A 22,321-nucleotide genomic window follows, 5' to 3' on the forward strand; every position below is an offset into this window, starting at 1 on the left:
TTAATTGACTGTTTAAGTCTAATATAATTTGTGCCCACATGAACAATAATAGTATGGGCAGTTGGGTGGATGTCAGTAAGAACAGGGATGAGTTTAATCATGTCCATTATTCTTGGCACCAGGCCAGCATTATGTAATTCCATTTGGCATTTCCACAAACCTGATGATAGAGTCCCCAACTAAGAGAAACTCTGGTTCCTCGTCTGCACAGCCTTTACTGTAGACGGCAAGGTTAACATATTAGAATCAGATAAACTTTTACAAACATTTTTACTCAAAAGAGGGTCTGTGGATTTTGAACAGGATCTTCTAATGGTCAGTATTAACAGGAGGGATGATGAGAGCAAGCAAAACCTATTTCAACATTCATATGAGCACTCGACTGTTGTTTTAAGACAGACTAAAACAACAGTGAACCTATATTGTAAAGAAAAAAAAGCTCATCTTAATTGAACTTTTTACAAATTCACGTATTGCATATACATTTTTTGCTCACATTTAATTTGTATTATGGTATTAGGTTGTAATCGTTAGTTGCTGTCCACGTAGGGCGGCCTAGATTAGTTAGAAAAGTTATTTATTAGCATTAACCCTGATAACAAGTCAGTCAACGCAATATTTTAGTGGTTTTAGGGAACGTAGTTGCTCCAGTTAGCCTATATTGATACCTGCTAAAAAAAAAAAAAGTTTTTTAAAAATGAAGAGATAACTAGAGATGAATTCAACAAGATAAACCTGCCTTTGAGGGGAAGCACATTGCTATGAATCAGTGTGGACTTGAGGTTGAGGAAATGTCACAGGATGACCTTCATCTCCCCAACAAAGGCCTTCAATTCTTCAATGAAGGATGGAATTTACATTTAATGTTTTGTTTATTTAAATTAGCTCAACACAGCAAAAGTCAGCATTTCTAGTCTTACTTTAAAGGTAGTTGGATAAGACACATGTACAGAACTTTTCATATGAAAGGCAGCATCTTTCAAGCCTCACTTGACATCTTCATACTTTGTGCATCAGCAGATGAAAGAAGGGACAAATTCTCCTTTTTCTGTAAAATCAATCAACTTCTTGTTTTCAGTTTTTAGAAATATAAACTCTATGGCAATTCTCCAAAAACTTCTGGTAATATAATATTGAATGACCTCATGGTGTTGCAGTAATCCTCTGTTGTTAAGCAACAGAAAATGATGATGATGGTGAATTCTAAACATATATACAACAGGAATTCCCCACTCTTATCTTTATTATGACCTATGCATGCTATCTTAATGTTGGCATATTTGACATGTCTTAACATGTCAAATATCTTAAAACTCTTAACACTCAGCATGTTAAGATTGCTTGGTTGCTATGTAAGTGTTTGACATCAGCACCAAAACTTAGGTTTCATTTCTGTGTTCTCAAATCAAGCAGCAAATAAAACATTTTGTTCTTATAGCAAAACCACAAGCATGCCACATGTAAATTTGTCTGTGGAAACATTTCCTGTTGGCTGTCAATGATTATAGCTGGTGGGGTGGTGATGAGTTTCACTGTCAGCATTTGTATGACTGTAGAGATGACACCATGTGTGACTATAACCAGGGTGTGATTTGTGAATCACGCCCTGGTTATAATGTTGCTGTAAATATCATGACTTGGGAAAGATTCACAATATGCCAGTGGGCACTTGACCTTTAAGTAAAGACTGAAACAAGCCTGTGCAATGAAAAGCACCCTGCAGATGAAGAACCACAGTCAAAATCTTTTCACTGGTGTTTCCTTTTATTTCTGAGTATGTCACAATTACTCTTTTAAAAGATGTTTTCAAGAAAATAAAAAATAACTGATTATGGTATTTTTATCATCACAGAAAATATGTCTGTACCACCTGTACAACAAAACTGTAGTTACATCACATAGTCAATAACGGCTTGCATTAATAAAAATGTCATCCCATCTTGCTTGGACATGTGCAGACAACTATTCTCTCTCGTTCTCACCACTGCTGTACAGGGTGCAGCTGTGCCTGTTGAACATCAAATTTCCTGAGGGCAGGGATAGGCACCTTTCCGACATGGAGCTCCAGGAGTCTGCAGGTTTTTTAATTCCCACCAAAGTCTACAGCAAGTGGTTTCATCCTATGTTACTTTTCACCACCGACCGGGCTTCCAGTTTCACTTGTCCCTCCAGCAGGGCACAAATGATAGCCTCCATCTCCAGGGCCACATTTTTTCATTATGAGGCTTGATTTTTGAACGTACGAGGTTGCACTTCTATACAAAAGCAGATCAACCCTGGTGTTAGCAGAGGAGACGGCTGTATTCGGAGAGTGCTGAGGATTTTTTAACCCCATCCCAGATACGAGCTGCATAGTGAAACCTGTAATAACACAGCAAACACAAAACAAACTCTGTTCACCTCGATAAAACCACTGTGATTTAGGGCTGCAGCTAACCGTATGAATCGTTATAAAATCTCATAAAATTGTGAAAAATGATGACAACATCTTCAAATGTCTTTTTTTTGTCTGGTTTTGTCCCAATTAATAGTCCTTGTTTGTTAGTTTGTTATTTTAAGATAATGTTTTCGGGCATTTTGCTTTTAACACTGATGAGTGTAAAGTAGAGGGGCAGGCAGGAAATGTGGGTAGAAAGAGTGAGAAAGGGATGATATGCAAGAAGATTCTGTGGTTATTCTTAAGTGCAGATGCAGATCACATCTACCTTAAAAACTCAGACCGACTATGTCTTTGCTATAAAGACTCTGGGAAGCCATCCCCAAGATCGGGGTAGCACCTTCACTAACAAGAATGAAATAAAAAATTTTTAAAAAAACTTCTTACTTACTTTTTTAATTATTTCAGTTCTTAAATTTTGATTTTTGTCCAATTTTTAATCGTGTTATACAAGGGTGTAAATTTGGTTTCAGAAGCAGGGGACACACAATGTCAGAGGTTCATCAGCAACAACAAAATCAAAAAGTGTGAATTTATATACTGTATAAATATATTACATAAATATATATATATTTACTGTATATCTGTATCAATCTAGCAAATCAATTATGACAAAATTAGTTATCATGCCATAATAATGGTAACAAAACAAAAAAAATGAAATTGCTATCTCTGGATTATTATTGCACAAACCCTACAATTATTGGCAGGGACCTGAACCTTTATAATAAATAATGTGTTTTTACACATCAAAAACTGTGTACAGGTATTAGGGAGTACTACCAGAGCTGCCCGCAGTCTAACTAATTGCCTCAGATAAGCAGTATCAACATCATGAAACTCAAAGTGTGGGGGGCAAAAATGTAATTTTAAAAAGTGAGGAGGACATCATGGTTTGGTTGTTTTAATTTGTTTTTGTCCCGTAAAGCACCCTGTTTGTGATTAGTGGTATAAGAATGAATTGAATATTCTTCTAAATAGGAAGTGTGCATAGAATGTGATGTTTACCAGTTCTTCTCAGTGAGGATGGTGTGTGACAGCTGACAGCGGGGCATGGCCAGTATTTGGCTGCGGAGCTTGGAAACCATGGTGGAGAAGGCAGGGTGTCCTCTGTACCCCGGGAGCAGAGAGAACAGGGGGTATGTTCCCGGGCCTAAACAGTGTACAATGATTAATTCACTTCTCACCTTACATGAAGGAGGAAAATGTATGTGATCAAGTTAAATTCTCTATGACCTGCTTTAGTCAGATTATCCTCCCCGTCATTCTCCTGCACAGGAAGCAGGAACATGTTGACTTCAGTGTCCAGATAGTCCTGCCCCAGGCCGGGGAAGATATTGCAGTCTAGCATGGACAATGTACCTGAAAACACACCACATGTTATGGGAAGACTGCAGGGATGGCATGAATGCTGAAGCAATTTTGTAATCAAACGTCTAAACAAAACACAGATAATAGCCATGGTATTATCTAAACTCAGCTTTTAACATGAAACATGTTGTCCCTTAAAAACAGCCATGGCATCAACAGAATGCATTGATCTATGAAAAAAAGATTCTTCTACTTTTTAACCTTTGTATTTGAGATGAGAGTGGGCCATTAGTTTGTCCACCGCCATATGCATATTCTTCAGATTCCTTGGGCAGAAATCATCCCGTCTAGCCTTATTCTGCAGGAACACTGGATGAAGGAAGAATAAACACTTTCATTTTGATATCATTAAACCTGATTGACGTGTATGTGTGTGTGTGTTTCCGTATTAAACAATCACCTATATGGGGATAGTACTCAGCTCCATCGTCATTGCCTGAAGAACCAGTGCTGTCATGGCTAGCAGATGGAGTGGAAGGTTTCAGCATCTCAGCAGTCTGAAGAAATCTACACAAGAACAAAAAAAAGTGTGAGAAACAGGAGGTGTAACTAGCACAGCTCATAAAATAACTCTCTGATCAGAGTCATTGATGCAAATGGACCAGATGATCATTATCAAACTAACTAACTCTAAACTATTTTTTTAATCCAACTTGATGCAGACAAGTAAAACATGTCCAGTCTGTGATTATAAAACTATCTTCAGCCTGATGTTTCACTACTTGTGCTTGTGGTGTTTTTTTCACACACATCAAACAGTCAAAAAGGTCATATCACTCAATAGTCAAATATCATTCTTTATAACAAATACATGAATTTACATCCACATAAAATGTCCAACTGTGTCTGCATTGGAAAATGAGTTTTCTTGAACTTTCTATAATTCTTTTCAACTACAGAGTTTTCAGCATATTTTTCAGTAGTGTGAAAGACATGTTAAACATTGAAAACTAAATGTAGATTACAGAGCAATCAGCAGTGAGTGCCAGCACATGTTACATGAGAACATTGCCAGTCATTTTCAACAGATCCGGCTTTGCCTGCATTGGTTGTCTACAAGACCAAATGAAAGGAGAACGTTACTGAACTTATGAAAAAGCAGAAAACAAATATCCTCTCACGAAACAAGATGAAATGCTCAGCATTCTTGCAGGAGGAGTTGACTCAGAGCCAGGCTTCTCCTTTTGTGCAGTGAACCTTGTCAGTAAGTTTAGCACTGATCCACAGAAGATAAACAAGTGTCTACCTGTAGAGGTTTAAGTCAGTGAACCAGTCTTGGACCACAATAACCACATGGCACACTGTGAACAGGAAGGCAGCAATCTGAAGAGACTGTTGACAGATGATAGAGAAAGATTCCAATGCGGTTATACAAGATCGACCATTAAACCTTTGTTAAACAATGACTCAGAGGACTAAAGGTAAATATTGATCCCTAGATATAACTGATGGTGTTCATATACACAACTAGTGTTATCAGTCAGTAACCCCTGTAGGCCAGACACTGACCTGCATCTCAACATATGTGTAAGGGAGGTTGTACTCTGGAGGCAACTTCCGATCGTTGTTGATGAGATGGTCGAGAATAGACGGGCTGAGCATTGGCTGGAGAAACAAACATTGACACACAGCTTCAGAGCTCATCAATCCCCAACCAGACTGATTTAGAAGCTTTCTAGAAACTTTATTTATATTCCGCGGTAACATTTTAGACAGTTCATGACTTGCCTACATTCTCACATCAAACTGAACAAAGTACAGTACACGAAAGAGAAACTGTCACTGTATCCGTAATACTTCACTTTCACCTGTGTGTCCAAGAAGATGACTCTCTCCTGTGTGATGAAGAAATCGATCCCTGTGCTCTGGTTTCCTCCTCTTTCCTTAATTTCTTGAGTCTGGGCTCTGAATACATATCCCCTGTGCAAACAAAAACATGAACACAAACACATGCTGAATCAAAACAAGGGATACAGCATGTCTTTCATCACTTATTCTTCCACCTAACCTCTCTGGCACTGAAAGTCATGGATGCTTTGAGAACCTAAAACCTGGCAATGCAAATTTTCTTGATTTTCCAAAACAATGATTATGCTAGTTAATTAGTCTCACCCATTAGACTGGTTTCAAACATTCTGTGAGACTAGATGAGAATCTGCACTAGTGTCTACAGAAGCAGAAAGGTTTACTATATCGCCTCCATGTGTTTATAAAGGGTACCATCACTTTTTATGTGCAGTTTAAAAATTATATGGAAAGAAAATAATTATTTACTATTGATTTGTGTTACCTGTTTGTGCTATTTTAATTTTAAATGTGTGAACATGAGTTGCTTGTGCAACACTGCTTCTGTTTCAATTTAGAATTATCAATACAAAATGAACAGAATTAGGATTATTTATTTTGCTGGTGCTGCCACTGCTGTAACAACTGACAAATCAACACTGGTCCCGATATACTGTAGTTTTAGACCAATGTGTAGTAAGGGGACTATCCTCAGTAACCTTAACTGGCAGATTTTTACAAAACTGTACACTAAACTAGCATTGGGAACACATTATATTGGTTTGTAATTATGAGAGCACCTCATCCTGTTCAGCATCTATTAAAACTGGACTTCTTCACAGATCAACTGTCACTATTCTGTTTCCACTTGAATCTATTCCTCAAACTCTTTAAAAAAAAAAAAAGAGCAAAAGTATATTTAATTATTGATAAATAAAATAAATAACTAATTCACCTAGCTGGTCAATCTCAAAGCTTCATCTTCTTTTTGTTGTTCCTACCAAATTTACCTTTGATCTTCTTCAGGGGTGTTGGCAGATAACAGTGACATGACAGTGGATTTCCCAGTTCCCTGCAGGCCAATGACTCCCACCACCAACATATCTGTCTGGTCCCTCAAGAACTGCAACATATCACAACAAAACATAACATTTTTAAATCCTTAAAAAACAACAGCTCCTTAATCAACTAAGTTCATAAAATATTAACTTACCTCCATGGCACTGTCACACCAATTCATCTGATCATCCACAAGCTTAATACTGTGCTTCATCTTCTCTGGAGGGAGGAGTTTAGACTGGCCAACCATGGCTGGAAGTCATAAGAATAGATTCAAAACTTGCTTTTATTTTCTCTGCATACAAACAATATTTTTGACTTAAATTCTCACTGACATCTACAGGACAAAAAACAATTGTTCTCTGTGTGACATCAATAATAACTCACGGTCCACAGCACTGCTCGACGCAGAAGCAGCCATTCCTCTGTTTTGGATCTGGTATACAGGCTGTGTGGGTCGCTGCCCTTCCCTCTCCATCTTGGAGGGCCCAGGACCAGAGGGCTGAGCAGCCGACTCCGGAGGGGTCCCAGGCTTTGCTCCATCGTCCCGGGCTTTCATCAGCATAATGGGCTTCTCAAGGACTGGAGCTCCACTGATGGGTGCATTCTGTGATGGCTTAGCCTTAAAACAGATTCATTTATTAACACAAGTCAACAGATGACTCAACAGATACAGACTGTATTTTCTGCAACTGTAATTCATTTTTAAAGTCCCCATCCATTCAAAAAATGTGTTTTTCTTCTTGTTACATAAGTTGAATGTTTGAGAATAACTGTACAGAATGATGCATGTGCAGAGTTTAGCACTAGAAGGTTGTTTTCACATTCATCCCATCTACTGAAAGTGGAAAGTTTCTCTGTGCTCATTGAAAATCTGATTTTAAGGGTGGGCCTTCGAGCATGATTTGTGACATAATAAATAGTTTGGAAGCCAATCCTGGTCCAATATTCAACTCAGACATGTGTGATGTGTAAACTTAAAACCATCGGTGCACATAAACTGAGAGTTGACTTTTCAGTGAAGTAGGAGACATCTTGTGTCCAGCAGTTAAACTTCTGACATTAAACATATTAGCATAATTATAAATTCTGGAATTTTTAATGAGGGAGAAGGAGTAGATGTAATTTTAAAGGTTTTAACATGGTAATTATACTTTTTTTATGCAAAAACCATATCATTCAAAAATTATTATTCAAAGCAGAGGATTTTAGATACATATTAAAACATGTCTGGAGGGGATCTTTAAGTAATGTGAATGCGGTCCTAAATTCTGGAAATAATGATGTAAATGTAAAAGTACATCGCCTTGAACAGAAGCAACTGCCAAATTAATTAATGTAAATTTCTACCAAACTTTGTTCTCATATCTTAAAATATGATGTTCGATGTCACACGTTGCAATCATATTAATGCAACTGCTTACTTTTTAGTCAATCTGACTATCCTGCAAGCAAAGAATATCAATGGTATTTCATATTCTCATAATAAGAAAGCAAATGAAAACATATATCCTGTGATGTAGACATTAAGTCTTTGACCACATGTTTTCAATTATTATTTGTGTTCAATAAAGAGAATTACAAAATAGAGCTTCATATCTGAGACAAGCTAACGTACCCTTTCCCCGGGTGGCTTCGCCAAAATGATGGGGGTCTTCTGTATGAGTGGGCCTGGTGGATCCTCGCTCCCATCCTCAACACACAAATGAAAGGCACTTTAAGTGCAAAAGTTACACCAGCAATCACAACAACGCAGACTAGACTAGGTTTTTATGTTACCCTTCGTTCTCTTGGTTGGTATTCTCGGTCCCGACTGGGTCCGGACAGGTTTTGTCCCGGTGGTCCAGCATCCCTGTCGCCCCGTCGTCGCCTCCTCCTGCGTCCCTGCCCGTACATTCCGGGCTGACTGTGGCCGGACTCTGACATGTCGCCGACAATAACGACACACTACAGCAGGACAACAGATGTCAACAGTCAGCTAGCTAGTTGACGTTAGCAGAGGCGAGCTACAGATAGTGTAACTTGCACTGAAATATCTCCGAAACGAGAAATGTGCACTCAGCTAGCAACTCTGTAACCATGACTCTCGTTGATGTTTAAAGATATCTTAACTGCTAGAGGTAAAAACATTTAAATCCAGCCTCTAGCGCTTAAAAAATGAACGTACATCACAGTAGCTTCTGTTTCCCCGCTGGTGTGCTTGTTTCTGAACTCGGCGTTAACCGTTGCTGTGCGGCGTTGGAACGATTGGCGAATTTCGACGCGCCGACAGAAGCCCCACCCGCGTGAAATAGTGTTTGATACATTTCAAACACATTTCGTTCGGTCTGGTAAATGAAGTCGTCATGAAACATCGGGTTGATATTAGTGGTTCCGCCACTTTAGAGACACTTCGTGTAACCTCGACATACTTTATGTTGTACCGTATAAAGGAATAGGGAGCGATACACGACATCTATATTCCATTCATGATTTTCTTGCTTAGTTGTGCTGCTTGTTGTTTGCCTCGAAAGTAAATTGTTCTTAATCACATCCTGGGATGTCAGGTTTCTTAAAGACATAGTTACACATATTTACTGTATGCAGTATTGTTCAAGCGAAATAAGAGTCTCCTATTTCCTTTGATGTTAATAATTCAAGAACGACCGTGTAAAAATCATTCTACTCATGGATATATTATAATAACTCTGAACTTATTGCCTACAATTACACTCTTCTGTCGAGATGCATTCTGGGAGATGTAGCCGTACCCCTTTCCGGTTTAAACAGGATACGGAGGAGGTCGGTGTGCGGACGCCATCAACAACATCACGGGGTTTCTTTTGCTAATGTGTTTAATTATTTCAGTAGTTGCGACACCTGTGCAATTTAGTGCGCTTCAGACACAAATCTTGAAGAAGATGCTTATTTCGCCCAAAACCCACATCATAAGATACAAGTTAACGTTTGCTATTTCTATTTTTTGAAGTAAGTTAACCTTAACATACAGTATAGTAACCTGGACCAGCTGTCATCTTCTACACATTACTTCACCGTTGTTCTGTGCAGCTGGCAGCAGTTTTTGGTCCAGGTCCTGTTGTGGACAGAGGTAAGTAAACTGCTCTCTGTGGGTTAAAGTCTAACGTTAATGTACTGGCTCAACTACAACTGACTTCTTACACAAAAACACATGGTGGCCTGTAGAGTTAACTTCTTCAATTAATCAATTAATGGTTTTGGCTTTCTCACAATTTTCCAGTAACTCCTTCAAATGACTTGTTTAGTCCAAATTTCACAGATAATTAATTTACAGTAAAAACAATGATTATAATTATATGACTAAAAAACTGTGAAAGCTCCCTGTGAAAGTGCAGCTCAAGCTAGATTTGCAGATACTTAGTCATAATCCAAAGTACTGGACGAATTATAACTTTGACCTGAAAAGTCAGGATCACCGTTACTACAATTCCTCCTAAGGGGAACATGAATGTGTGTACCGAGTTTCATAGCAATCCATACAGTAGTTCAACAAAGACAGAAGGATTCATCCTCTGGGGATCATGAATGTCTGTACCAAATGTTGTGACAGTCCATCTAGTCGATGTTTTGATATTTTATAGGACAAGTGAAAACTTTGACCTGCTGGTGGAGCTAGAAGAAAGGTCAGAGGGTCACCAAAGTCATTAGTATTCATCCTTTGGGAATCATGAATGCCTGTACAGAATTTCATGGCAATCCAAATAATAGCCGTTGAGACATTTTAGTCTGGACTAGATATTGCTGTCCATGCAGTTAGCATGGCTACAAACAGAAAATCCTCACATTTGAGAAGCTGGGACCAGAGCAGATGATGTTTGGCATGTAACAGACTCAAACTCTTTATCATTTATCATTGTTTTTCTTAATAGTTCTCTAGAGATCAACTAAAAATATATAGTGTAATTGTTTCAGCTGTAAACCACATACATAATTACTGTAGGTTGGCTGACTATATTAAAATGAAATAACTATCTCCTGTGATGCTTGTATGAAACCTGTAATAAATATATTCTAACAAACAGAAATTTTAAGAGATGCTCTCCATTGTGCTTTTAATCACAGACCAGCTAGAGATTGCCGGGACCAGCTCCTTATGTCTGAAGACTCGAGCAGCGACGATGAATGGTGTGTTTTCACAAAAAGGCAGATGGGTAATGCACACCTGCAGGCAAAATGTTGGGAATGTGGCAAAAAATTCAGAAACATAGCCAACTTGATATCACACTACAAAAGCCACAATATCAAAGCTACCTGCCACATCTGCAAGGTTACTTTCCGACGTCTGACGTCACTCTCCACACACCTGGATAATGCACATTCGCCACCCCTCTGCAGAAAGTGCCATCAGTCTTTCAGTAATGTGTGGGAGTTGAACAAGCACGCAGAGACGCTTTGCATGGGCTCAGCGCCATTTCAAGAAGCCCCCTCTCTGACTTCTGCGGTCATATGTCAGAGTCAGAACAGTGACAGCCTTGCTAATAAGGTGACTGCACAGCAAAGCGCAGACTCAGTGCTACGTGACTCAGAGTCAGAATTGATGCGTCGAGACAGATTTGAGATGAGGCCTGCCACATCTGAAAACAGCGTGGAATATATAGTGGGTGAAGATGATAAAGATATTGAAAGTCCCCATGAAACCGGTTGGGAGGAGGAGGATGACTCAACAAGCTCTTACACTGATGATGAGAATGAAACGCGCTCTGAGCCTGCGGACATGTGTTCAGATGATCCAGAATCAGATGGTGACTCGAACTCATGTGCGACTGATTGTTCCAGTGACTCTTCCAACAGTCCACACTCTAAAAAAACACCAGCAACCCTCCATAATGTTGATAGTTCAGTTTGTTCTGCATGTGGCAGAGGGCCATTCAGGTCACTTAAGGTCCATTTGCTGCACTGTAGTGGTATAAGGGTAAAATATCAGTGTTCACTGTGCAAGATGCTTTTCCCAACGGAGACGTCACTTAACCAACACTACATGCCTTTGTACTCCTGTGACATCTGTGGCCAGGTTTTCTCTCTCGACCACTCGTACAATCAACACCAGTGTCCCAAGGGTGGCAACTCACCCACCATCTTCTTTTGCACTGAGTCGATGCCAAAAGTATGTAACATATGCAGATCTTTTTTTACCTCGGAGAAAACATTGTTAAACCATGTCGCCAGAGTTCACACGTCAGTGTCCAGCACCAAGTTATCCATTATTACCAATCCGTCTGCATTGACTAATAAAAAGCTTTCACCAGGTGTCTCTGGCACAGCTGCCCGGTCAGCCACCAGTAGTTCTGGGCACGTCCTGGTCTCTAGCAGTGCTACATATCAAAGTCCCAGTGCAGTCAAACAGGTCGTTAATGGAAAGCTCTCTGTTGGCCAAAACTATGCTGGGACCCTGTCCACTGTTGTGAAGTCCAGCCCTTCCTGTCTTTCAACATCCTCTTTCCACAAAGGCAGACCCCCTGCCCCGACATGCATGACTTCTGCTGCTGGACCTGTTCGATCAGGTCATCCAACCAACCAGCCTTCACGTCTTTCTGCACCATTGTTTTTCCCTCCTAGTGCCACTGACACAACTCCAGCCACCCCAGTCTCTCACCCTGTCTCCCCACCAATTCCTACTATTATGGCCATGTTTGAGAATGACAGCCAAGAGGTGGCTTTGATGAAACGTATGAGCACAGGCTGGCGTTCCAAGGCCCCTTACCCCTGCAGGCAGTGTGGTGCGGTCTTACGGCAGCCCTCCTTCATCATCAGCCACCGCTACCTCCACAGAGGCCGCCGCTCACACCGGTGCCAGTGCGGCCGAGCCTTTAAGCACCGGCTACACCTCCTGCGACATTGTGTTCAGCATGCTGAGGCCATGAGCTACATTTGTGTCAACTGTGGGGAGAGTTTCACAGGAGCAAAACTCTTAGCTGAGCACATGAAGGGCAAATCGCAGAAGAAATCCAGTTCTTCAGGACATACTTGGAAACGGAGAGTAAAGAGAAAATGCAAAATGCCCTTTACATGTGACTGTGGACAACTGTTTTTTAGACCCTCTGCTTACATATGGCATCAACTTAAAAACAAGACAAAAACCAAACAATGGAAGAAGGTGGCTTTGATGAGCACGGGCTGGCGTTCCAAGGCCCACAAACAAAGAGTTTAATCAAAGGGGATTTTTTTTTTTTTTTTTTTTTAAACACACTGATTGTCGCATTTCTTTGTAAGATGTATTGTGTTCACCAGTGACAAAATCAAAGCAAAATTATATGCACATTCAGTCTTAATGGCTTTTAATTATAAGCATGTCCTGGATAGTTGTTAACATGGTTTTTGTGCAAATGATACACAGTAAACAGGGTTAGAAACTCCTCTTTTGTTCTTCTTTTGACAACATAACAGAATACAAATAAACCCACAAGGAACTTTTTTCCCGTATTGTATTAAGTTAAAACATCGAAACTCCAGTTTATTCTCCAGAGAGAGAATTAGTCCAGTTTTGCAATATTTCTCACAAAGTGCTTTCTTAACAATGAGGTTTGGTGACATTTGAGGATTTCTGAGTCCTCTTGTTTTCTGTTTTTTCAGATATTATTTAAGCACAGATGATTCAAATGTTAGGCCCCTATGTGAGACTGTCGGGGTCTTGGTATTCAGGTTGAAAAGTAGCAAATGACATTTCTGTGATTGTTTTATAATGTTTATGATTTTAATGTTAACAGTTCTAAATATTATGACGTTTACTGAATGCATTTCCACTAGATGGAGCTGTTGGGTTGCTAAAAGAACAGCTGAGCCTAAAAGGCAACTTACACCAAAGTTTCACTGTTCTCAGAACAGGTGTAGGTGTTAGATGTATTTCTGTCTACAACCTAAGATGTAGATCAATCAATGATCAATCAATCTATGACATCAGTTAAAATCCTGTGGAAATAAGTGTTTCTTCCCACAACACCTGAATTGAAATTTAGTTGTTTGTTTTTTTCATGTTTGAGAGTGAGAACACATTTCATTCATGATTCACTTGGTGGGTTATGAGAAAGCAGAATGATGAGGAATTGTTGTTTTACAGACAAATTCATTAAGCCTGTTTGCAAAAAAAATAATCAGCTGGTAACCATTAAACCTTCTGCTAATGAAAAAGATGATTTACAAGAGGTTTTATAACTCATTAGACACTGTACAATATTGCATTAAATTTAAAATAAAATTACCATTTGAAATTAACAAAACTTATATCTTATTCCACAGGAATAAGGCAGTGATGGAGTCCATCAATGAAAGCTTATAATTAGCAGTTAAAAGAGCAAGTCCTGGAACCTTTGACAGTGTGGATAATAAGTCTCTCCACACATCTTGTACGAGATTAATTCTGTTTTTTTGTGCACAGTCACAAACAGAAGTACTGAAAGCACATCAGATCTGTCAAAATGCACTGTGATTACTCCACAGTTAAATGAAGTCATTCTATCTGTATAATTTTACGGCTATGAGTCATTGTGCAGTGCACTCAGCACCGGGCCTGAAGATGAGATCTTTAGTGGGTTATGCCAGTCATCCAAGCTTGTTAAGAGTGCTGATCATACTTGTGCAATATAACCATCAAAAAGGCCATATCACTGCATAGCCAAATATCATTCTTTATAACAAATTTATGTCCACATAAATTACCCAACAGTGTCTGCATTGGAAAATTAGTTTTATTGAACTTTCTGGAAGATTCCTTAACTATTAATTCCTTTCAACTACAGAGTTTTCAGCATATTTTTTAGCAGAGTGAAAGACAAGTTAAACATTGGAAACTAACTTTTGACTACAAAGCTATAAGCAAATATTAGCATACACTAACATAATGTCTTTACCATCAGGCTAGAGTTGTTCAGATCATCCATTATAATTGTTCAGCTGTGCATGTGAGTATCCTGATTCAATAATGGTACACTAGACAAGATGAATGAGTACCAGCACATGTTACATGAGAACATTGCCAGTCATTTTCAACAGGTCCGGCTTTGCCCGCGTTTGTTGTCTACAAGACCAACTGAAAGAAGAACGTTACTGAACTTATGAAAAAGCAGAAAACAAATATCCTCTCACGAAACAAGATGAAATGCTCAGCATTCTTGCGGGAGGAGTTGACTTTCAAATTATCCTCAGAGCCAAGCTTCTCCTTTTGTGCAGTGAACCTTGTCAGTAAGTTTAACACTGATCCACAGAAGATAAACAAGTATCTACCTGTAGAGGTTTAAGTCAGTGAACCAGTCTTGAACCATAATGACCACATGGCACACTGTAAACAAGAAGGCAGCAATCTGAAGAGACTTTTGACAGATGATAGAGAAAAAATCTAATGTGGTTACATGGGACTCACCATTAAACCATTGTTAAATAATGAAACAGAGGATAAAAGGTAAATATTGATCCCTAGATGTTACGAATGGTATGCATATAAACAACTGGTGTTATCATTCTGTAACCCCTGTATGCGGTGGCCGACAAGGGCAAATGCGCTGCAACTTAAGAAACACACGCAAATAGACAAAAAACAAGCAAATTAAGAAAAGATCGTCAATTTGACAACACATGCGCAGTATTTAGAATATGCACTGCCATTACTACAACACAACACATTAACAAAATGCGCTGCAAATACAACACAACACATTACAGAAACAACAACAAAAGTGTTTCCAGAGGACACTTTAGAGTGATGAACACATCAATAACTCATAAGTGAAATGTTGTTAAAACACAAATGAGGCCTCTTTCCTACTGTAGTAAGGTAGGCAACAAGCTACAACCTTATTTTCACCAATTGTGTCTTAATTGTGTTTTCATGGCCTTTGTTATCAAGATTGTACAGCACTTTGGTCAACTGTTGTTTTTAAATGTGCTTTATAAATAAATTTGATTTGATTTGATTTGAAAACGAGCTGTCCTCCGAGCTGGACAAATAACACTGGTCTCTATGTACAGCTGACTGTGAGACGAAGATGCAGGGACCATCTAAAAACTGTGACAACAAAAAGAGATACTTCAAACAATATTCAATAACTTCACTCTTATACATTGCAGTGTCCCCAAAATGACTTCACACATCAATGGTCTCTTGTTGGTTATACTACAACACTTGGGGGAAAAAAGGGGTAGGGGTTATTGAATATTGTTTGAAGTATCTCTTTTTAGTGTTGCACTTTTTAGACAATCCCTGCATCATCGTCTCTCAGCCAGCTGTACATAGAGACCATTGTTATTTGTCCAGCTTGGAGGACAGCTCGTTTTGGTGAAAATAAGGTTGTAGCTCATTTTCTCCCTTACTACAGTAGGAAAGAGGCATCATTTGTGTTTTAACAACATTTTGCTTATGAGTTATTGATGTGTTTGTCACTCTTAAGTGTCCTTTGGAAACACTTTTGTTGTTGTTTCTGTAATGTGTTGTGGTATTTGCAGTGTGTTTTCTAAGTGCTGCGCATGTGTTGTCAAATTGATGAAGATGTTTTCTTAAGTTGCAGAACATTTGCCCTCGTCAGCCACCATACCTATAGACTGGATACTGACCTGCATCTCAACATATGTGTAAGGGAGATTGTACTCTGGAGGTAACTTCTGATCATCGTTGATGAGATGGTCGAGAATAGACGGGCTGAGCATTGGCTGGAGAAACAAACATTGACACACAGCTGCAGAGCTCATCAATCCCCAACCAGACCGATTTAGAAGCTTTCTAGAAACCTGATTTATAGTCCAAGGTAACATTACAATTTAGACATGCCTACATTCTCACATCAAACTGAACAAAGTACAGCACAAGAGGGAGAAACTGTCACTGTATCCGTAATACTTGACTCTTACCTGTGTGTCCAAGAAGATGACTCTCTCCTGTGTGATGAAGAAATCGATCCCTGTGCTCCGGTTTCCTCCTCTTTCCTTAATTTCTTGAGTCTGGGCTCTGAATACATATCCCCTGTGCAAACAAAAACATGAACACAAATACATACTAAATTAAAACAAGGGACACAGCATGTCCTTCATCACTTATTCTTCCACCTAACCTCTCTGGCACCGAAAGTCATGGATGTTTTGAGAACCTAAAACTTGACAATGCAAATTTTCTTTACAGTCTCACACATTAGACTGGTTGAAAAGTTGTGTGCACTATTAAATACAACATAATGTAAGACTAGAAGAGAATTTCAATTTCAGAGAAATCAGCAGTGAGAGCTTAAATGACTCCGCCCAAGGAGGAGCATGTGCCACCAGGTGCGATCCACTCTGATGAAAGTAGACATCACCAAAGCAATAGGACCGGACAGGGAGGTATATCTCGAGTTACTTAATTGATATTTCCTCGATCCTTGCTTCAATCATTAGTTGTTCTGGTCCACTATTTTGAAGGCCGTCTCAAAGTTCTTATTTTTGCTCTGAGGATCGAGGAGGGATCTCTGAGGAGCCATGAGCTCTTAAGTCTCCTGGGGAAACACTTGTTTTGTGGTATTTGCAATGTGGTTTCTAAATGCTGCGCATGTGTTGTCAAATTGATGAAGATGTTTTCTAAAGTTGCAGCATGTTTGCCTTTGTCAGCTACCATACGTGTAGACCGAAGAGCTTGTGTTTTATATTTTATGTGTATCCTGATTCACCATCTTAATTAAACATCTGTTGTCAGTCTCATTTACAAAAGAACCATAAACAACTCTTTTCATCTATTAGAAAGATTTTTCTTTTCATGATCTGTTATTTCCCCCATTAACTTTTATTATGGATAAAATTAAAGTAAAGGAGAGTCTGTCTGTCAGCAAGAAACACTTTTTAACCACATTTTTATTTTGCATCATTTATCTTCATTTTCATTCAGTCACATGTGAGGCTGAAAACTCCTGAGCGTCGGGTTTAATATGAGTTACATCATTTAAATTTTTCCTGAAACGTTTAGCCTAATAAATAATTTCCAGTGTTCAAAAGGCACCCTAATCATATTCTGGGTTATTAAACAATGAATTCACAATCAGAATATCAATAAATAGAGATGCAAATAACTAACAATATAAACTCATTCTGCCAGTAGAAATGGTTCATGTGCCTCTGAGCAGGACACAGTACACAGTATAAATAAAGAATGTTGGTTTTTATTCATGTGCAGGTGTTTGTTAAACACTAACAAGCTACAGAGAAAACAGCTGCTCTGACAGTGATAACAGTGCAACTTTATTAGTATTAGCACAGTACACGTGTGCAGACACAATCCCCATTAAAAGTCGCTACAGCTGTTAAAGCCAACTGACAGCTAATCCAGCTGTGATCAGCTGCCGCCGTCATCAGAAATGGTGACAAACACATACGTCAGGATGTTATTTGTTGGCTTTAGCTTTACTTTCAATACTATAATCTCCCCATAAACTGGTAGACAAACTCAACAACCTGGGATTACCCACTTCTTTCTGCTTATGGATAATGGACTTCTTAAATAACAGACCACAAAATGTCAGAATGGGCAACCACACATCCTCAACCCTCATCCTGACCACAGGTGCACCGCAGAGCTGTGTGCTTAGTCCAGCCCTCTTCAAACACTTCACCCATGACTGCACCTCCATCCACTCCTCTAACACCATTGTGAAGTTTGCTGACAACACCACTAAAGTGGGACTTATTTTTCTTTACTTTTCCTCCTACAAAAACTCAAACAACTTCCCTCTGTGCCACAGTGTGGTATGCCAGCTGCACTGCCGAGAACCAGAAGGACTTGGTCCTGGTGGTAAAAATGGCACAGAAAATTCAGACTGTGGGAACTGTGCTCCCAAACCTGGACACAGTGTATGCTAGCCGTCTACACAAGAAGGCTAGCAACATCAGTAAGCACCCAACCCACCAAGGTCACAGTCTGTTTGTCCCCTTGCCAAGAGATACAGAGCCATCAAAGCCCAAACTAACAGACAAAAGAACAGCTTCTTCCCCACAGCTATAGCCTCCATTACCCCCCATCCTCCCATAGCTGTTGAGGACTGAGGACTATTACCAAGTTAGCCTCCCCCACCCCACCCACCAATTGCTGCTAATGCACTCCAACACTTTATTACATACAATATATATTACATCTGTAATATACTGTACTGTGCAAAAGTTTTAGGCACTTTAGATGTTTAAATTCTTATCCATCATGAAATTCCATCAGAGAGGCGTCAGATCACTTCGGAATTTATTCTGCTGCATGACATCGACCCCAAACATACAGCCAGAGTCATAAAGATCTATTTGCAGTGACAAGAAGAGCAAGGAGTCCTGCAACAGATGGTAAAACTATTGCTAAAACTTTAGCACAGTACTGTATATTCATACTACATTGTATCAATGTTGTAATAACAAGTACCTTATTCATTGTGCAAAGCCCTGTTATACTGCACTGTCACGATTTACCTGCCATGCATGTGCCTTTTATGTATTATATACAGATAAAGGACACTACTTCTATGCTCACGTCTCTGTTTTCTTTTTGACTAATTTGTTGTGCACTTTATTATCTTGTTTTTATCTTGTTTTCTATTGCTGCTGGTCTCTAAGAGTTGCCAAACATAATTTCATTGTATGCCTACAATGCCAAAACAATCTTATGTCTTAGAATCTGCACTAGCGTCTACAGAAGCAGAAAGGTTTACTATATCGCCTCCATGTGTTTATAAAGTGTACCATCACTTTTTATGTGCAGCTTAAAATTATATGGAAAGAAAATACTTATTTACTATTGATTTGTGTTACCTGTTTGAGCTATTTTAATTTTGAAATATGTGAACATGAGTTGCTTGTGCAACACTGCTTCTATTTCAATTTAGAATTATCAATACAAAATGAACAAAATGACAAATCAGGACAGTTTACTTCTAGCCCCATTTAACAAGTTTTTGGGGATTATTTGTGTTGCTGGTGCTGCCACTGCTGTAACAATTGACAAATCAACACTGGTTCCAATATACTGTAGTTTTAGACCAATTTCTAGTAAAGGGACTATCCTCAGTAATGTTTACTGGCAGATTTTTACAGAACGTAAATTTCAGTCCTTCTAGATTTAGTCTTATTTACCTCCTTGTACATTAAACTTGCATCAAGAACACATTTTGTTGGTTTGTCATGATGAGAACACCTTATGTTCATCAGCATTTATTAACACTGTACTGTCACTATTCTGTTTTCCACTTGAATATATTTCTCAAATGAAGAGCAAACGTATATTTAATTGTTAATTAATAAAATAAATAACTAATTCACCTTGCTCACGGTCCAAAGTGCTGCTCGATGCAGAAGCGGCCATTCCTCTGTTTTGGATCTGGTATATGGGTTGGGTTGGTCACCTCTGGAGGGGTCTCAGGCTTCACTCCATCGTCCCGGGCTTTCATCAGCACGATGAGCTTCTTAAGGACTGGAGGTCCACTGATGGATGCATTCTGTGATGGCCTGGCCTTAAAACAGATTCATTCAACAGCACAAGCCAACAGATCACTCAACAGATACGGCCTGTACTTTCTGCAACTGTGATTCATTTTTAAATATTGTGAATGCAGCACTAAATTCTGGAAATAATTATGTAAATAATAATAATAGGTTTATTTGTACGGCACCTTTCATGCAAAGATGCAGCCAAAAGTGTTTAACAAAACAAGATCTGATGAAAATAAACATAATAAGTAAAAAAGTTTGATCACAAAAATTAACAACAATAAGTGGGCGAAAACTACGGAAGCCGACAACGACAGTGCTTGCCATAATTTCTTTAATGCCTTTATCTCGAGATCACGAATCTAAAACAAAAGGCCAATTTCTCAAGAAAACAAGATAATTTATTACGAGATTTATCATTGATGGAGCTGATTCTTATTTGTTAATTCCTGTCTTCTCCTCTCCATGTCTGATAGCTCAGCTAATTAGATCAAGCAAAAGAAGCGTTCGGGTGGCTCTTAATGACGGATTCAAGTCTGTCATATGTTGGTTCTTATTCCCTCTCTCTACCCCACTTTCCTTTCTTTCGTTATGTCTAATAAAGTGAAAATGTTTGGTACTTCTCCAGCACGAAAAACCCCATCATATTATGACCAGGAGTTAATCAACCTGCCATTTTGCCATGACACAGGTGTCACTAATAAAGGTGATGTTGATAATAATGGGTACGCCTTAATCTGACATTTTCAGCTTCTGTATGAGTGGGCCTGGTGGATGTTCGCTCCCATCCTCAACACACAAATGAAAGTGACTTAAAGTACAAAAGTTACACCAGCAGTCACAACAACGCGGACTAGAGTAGGTTTTTGTGTTACCCTTCATTCTCTCGGTTGGTATTCTCAGTCCCGACTGGTTCCAGAGAGGTTTTGTCCCGGAGGTCCATCATCACCTCCTCCTGCGTAACTGCCCGTACATCCCGGGCTGACTGTGGCCGGACTCTGACATGTCGCCGATAATAACGGCACACCACAGCAGCACAACAGATATCATCAGTCAGCTAGCTAGTTAACGTTAGCAGAGACGAGCACCAGATAGTGTTACTTGCACTGAAATATCTCCGAAACGAGAAATTTGCCCTCAGCGAGCAACTTTGTAACCATGGCTCTTGTCGACGTTTAAAGATATTTTAACTGCTTGGGGTAACGGTATTTAAATTCAGCCTCCAGCGTATAAATAAAGGAACGTACATCTCCTTAGGTTCTGTTTTTCGTTGGTTTGCTTGTTTCGTAACTCGGCGTTAACCGCTGCTGTGCGGCGTCGGAACGTTTGGCGAATTTCGACGCGCCGTAAGAAACTCCACCCGCGTGAAATTGTATTTGTTACATATCAAGCGCATTTCGTTCGGTCTGGTAATTGAAGTCGTTATGAAACACCGGGTTGATATCAGTGGTTCCGCACTTTAGAGACAATTCGTGTAACCTCGACATACTTTATATTTTACGTATAAAGGAATAGAGAGCGATACACGACATCTATATTCCTTTCATGTTTTTCTTCCTCTCAGTTCTGCTCCTTTTTGTTTGCCTCGAAAGTAAATTGTTGTTCACATCCTGGGATGTCAGATGACAGTTACACATATTTATTGTATATTTATTTATTTATTGTATACAGTATTATTCAAGCGAATAAAGAGTCTCCTATTTTCCTTCCTATATCTACTCATGTATGTATCATAAGAACTATACTGTCTACAATTACAGTCGAGATGCATTCTGTGTATACTGGTGAATTGTTTGCCATGTTGATGCTATTAGAATAGATTAAACAGGTTAGTTGCAGGAAAATATTAATATTTAGTGAGTCTGTGTCAGCCATGGCATGCCTTAAGACAGATATAAGTCAACATTACAATATATAATAATAACAATAAATTTAAAGTATTTATCAGTCTATGCGTTTATTTGATAGGGACAATTTAAATTCATATGGCACCACTATAAAACTAGACTATTATATTTTATATGGCCTACTTTAAAGGACCAGTGTGTAGGATTTAGTGGCATCTAGCGGTGAGGTTGCAGACTGCAACCCACTGAATACACCTCACCCTCCTCTTCCAAGCATGTAGGAGAACCTACAGTGGCCGTGAAAAACACGAAAGGCCCTCTCTAGAGCCAGTGTTTGGTTTGTCCAGTGTGGGCTATTGTAGAAACATGGTGGTGCAACATGGCGGCCTGTGTA

The 22,321-nt window shown here is 39.2% G+C and overlaps 2 protein-coding genes across 5 annotated transcripts; one reads left to right on the top strand and one right to left on the bottom strand.

The window, feature by feature from the left end:
• Positions 1-1,743: 1,743 nt before the first annotated feature.
• smg9 (SMG9 nonsense mediated mRNA decay factor) lies at positions 1,744-21,366 on the bottom strand. 4 transcript variants are annotated; one of them, XM_067601886.1, is made up of 17 exons: positions 20,956-21,366; positions 19,913-20,103; positions 16,505-16,616; positions 16,211-16,306; positions 8,432-8,599; positions 8,271-8,345; positions 7,040-7,274; positions 6,807-6,904; positions 6,604-6,716; positions 5,617-5,728; positions 5,318-5,413; positions 5,055-5,140; positions 4,209-4,315; positions 4,010-4,117; positions 3,674-3,799; positions 3,446-3,590; positions 1,744-2,361 (listed from the first exon to the last, which is right to left on the bottom strand). In XM_067601886.1, the coding sequence occupies exons 4-17, from the start codon at positions 16,301-16,303 to the stop codon at positions 2,283-2,285; spliced, it is 1,641 nt and encodes a 546-aa protein (XP_067457987.1). In that variant the 5' UTR covers positions 16,304-16,306; positions 16,505-16,616; positions 19,913-20,103; positions 20,956-21,366; the 3' UTR covers positions 1,744-2,282. The 4 variants fall into 4 exon arrangements, with proteins under 4 accessions (XP_067457987.1, XP_067457989.1, XP_067457988.1 ...); XM_067601888.1 differs by lacking the exon at positions 16,211-16,306; XM_067601887.1 differs by lacking the exons at positions 16,505-16,616; positions 19,913-20,103; positions 20,956-21,366 and having other exon boundaries at positions 16,211-16,311.
• si:dkey-79d12.4 (zinc finger protein 70) lies at positions 9,630-13,082 on the top strand. The gene is made up of 2 exons (XM_067601893.1): positions 9,630-9,740; positions 10,733-13,082. Exon 2 carries the CDS (start codon positions 10,764-10,766, stop codon positions 12,816-12,818), a length of 2,055 nt encoding a protein of 684 aa, XP_067457994.1. The 5' UTR covers positions 9,630-9,740; positions 10,733-10,763; the 3' UTR covers positions 12,819-13,082.
• Positions 21,367-22,321: the final 955 nt, after the last annotated feature.

This window comes from Thunnus thynnus, chromosome 10, assembly GCF_963924715.1.
Source record: "Thunnus thynnus chromosome 10, fThuThy2.1, whole genome shotgun sequence".
Taxonomy (NCBI): domain Eukaryota; kingdom Metazoa; phylum Chordata; class Actinopteri; order Scombriformes; family Scombridae; genus Thunnus; species Thunnus thynnus.

Excerpts from the sequence above, each read along its gene's own strand:
- si:dkey-79d12.4 (XM_067601893.1), top strand. The coding sequence starts at position 10,764 with ATGTCTGAAGACTCGAGCAGCGACGATGAATGGTGTGTTTTCACAAAA.
- smg9 (XM_067601886.1), bottom strand. The coding sequence starts at position 16,303 with ATGCTCAGCCCGTCTATTCTCGACCATCTCATCAACGATGATCAGAAG. Across the intron at positions 7,275-8,270 it reads CGAAGCCACCCGGGGAAAGG|GCTAAGCCATCACAGAATGC; the intron begins GTACGTTAGCTT and ends ATCTGTTTTAAG. Across the intron at positions 6,717-6,806 it reads GGTGTGACAGTGCCATGGAG|TTCTTGAGGGACCAGACAGA; the intron begins GTAAGTTAATAT and ends GATATGTTGCAG.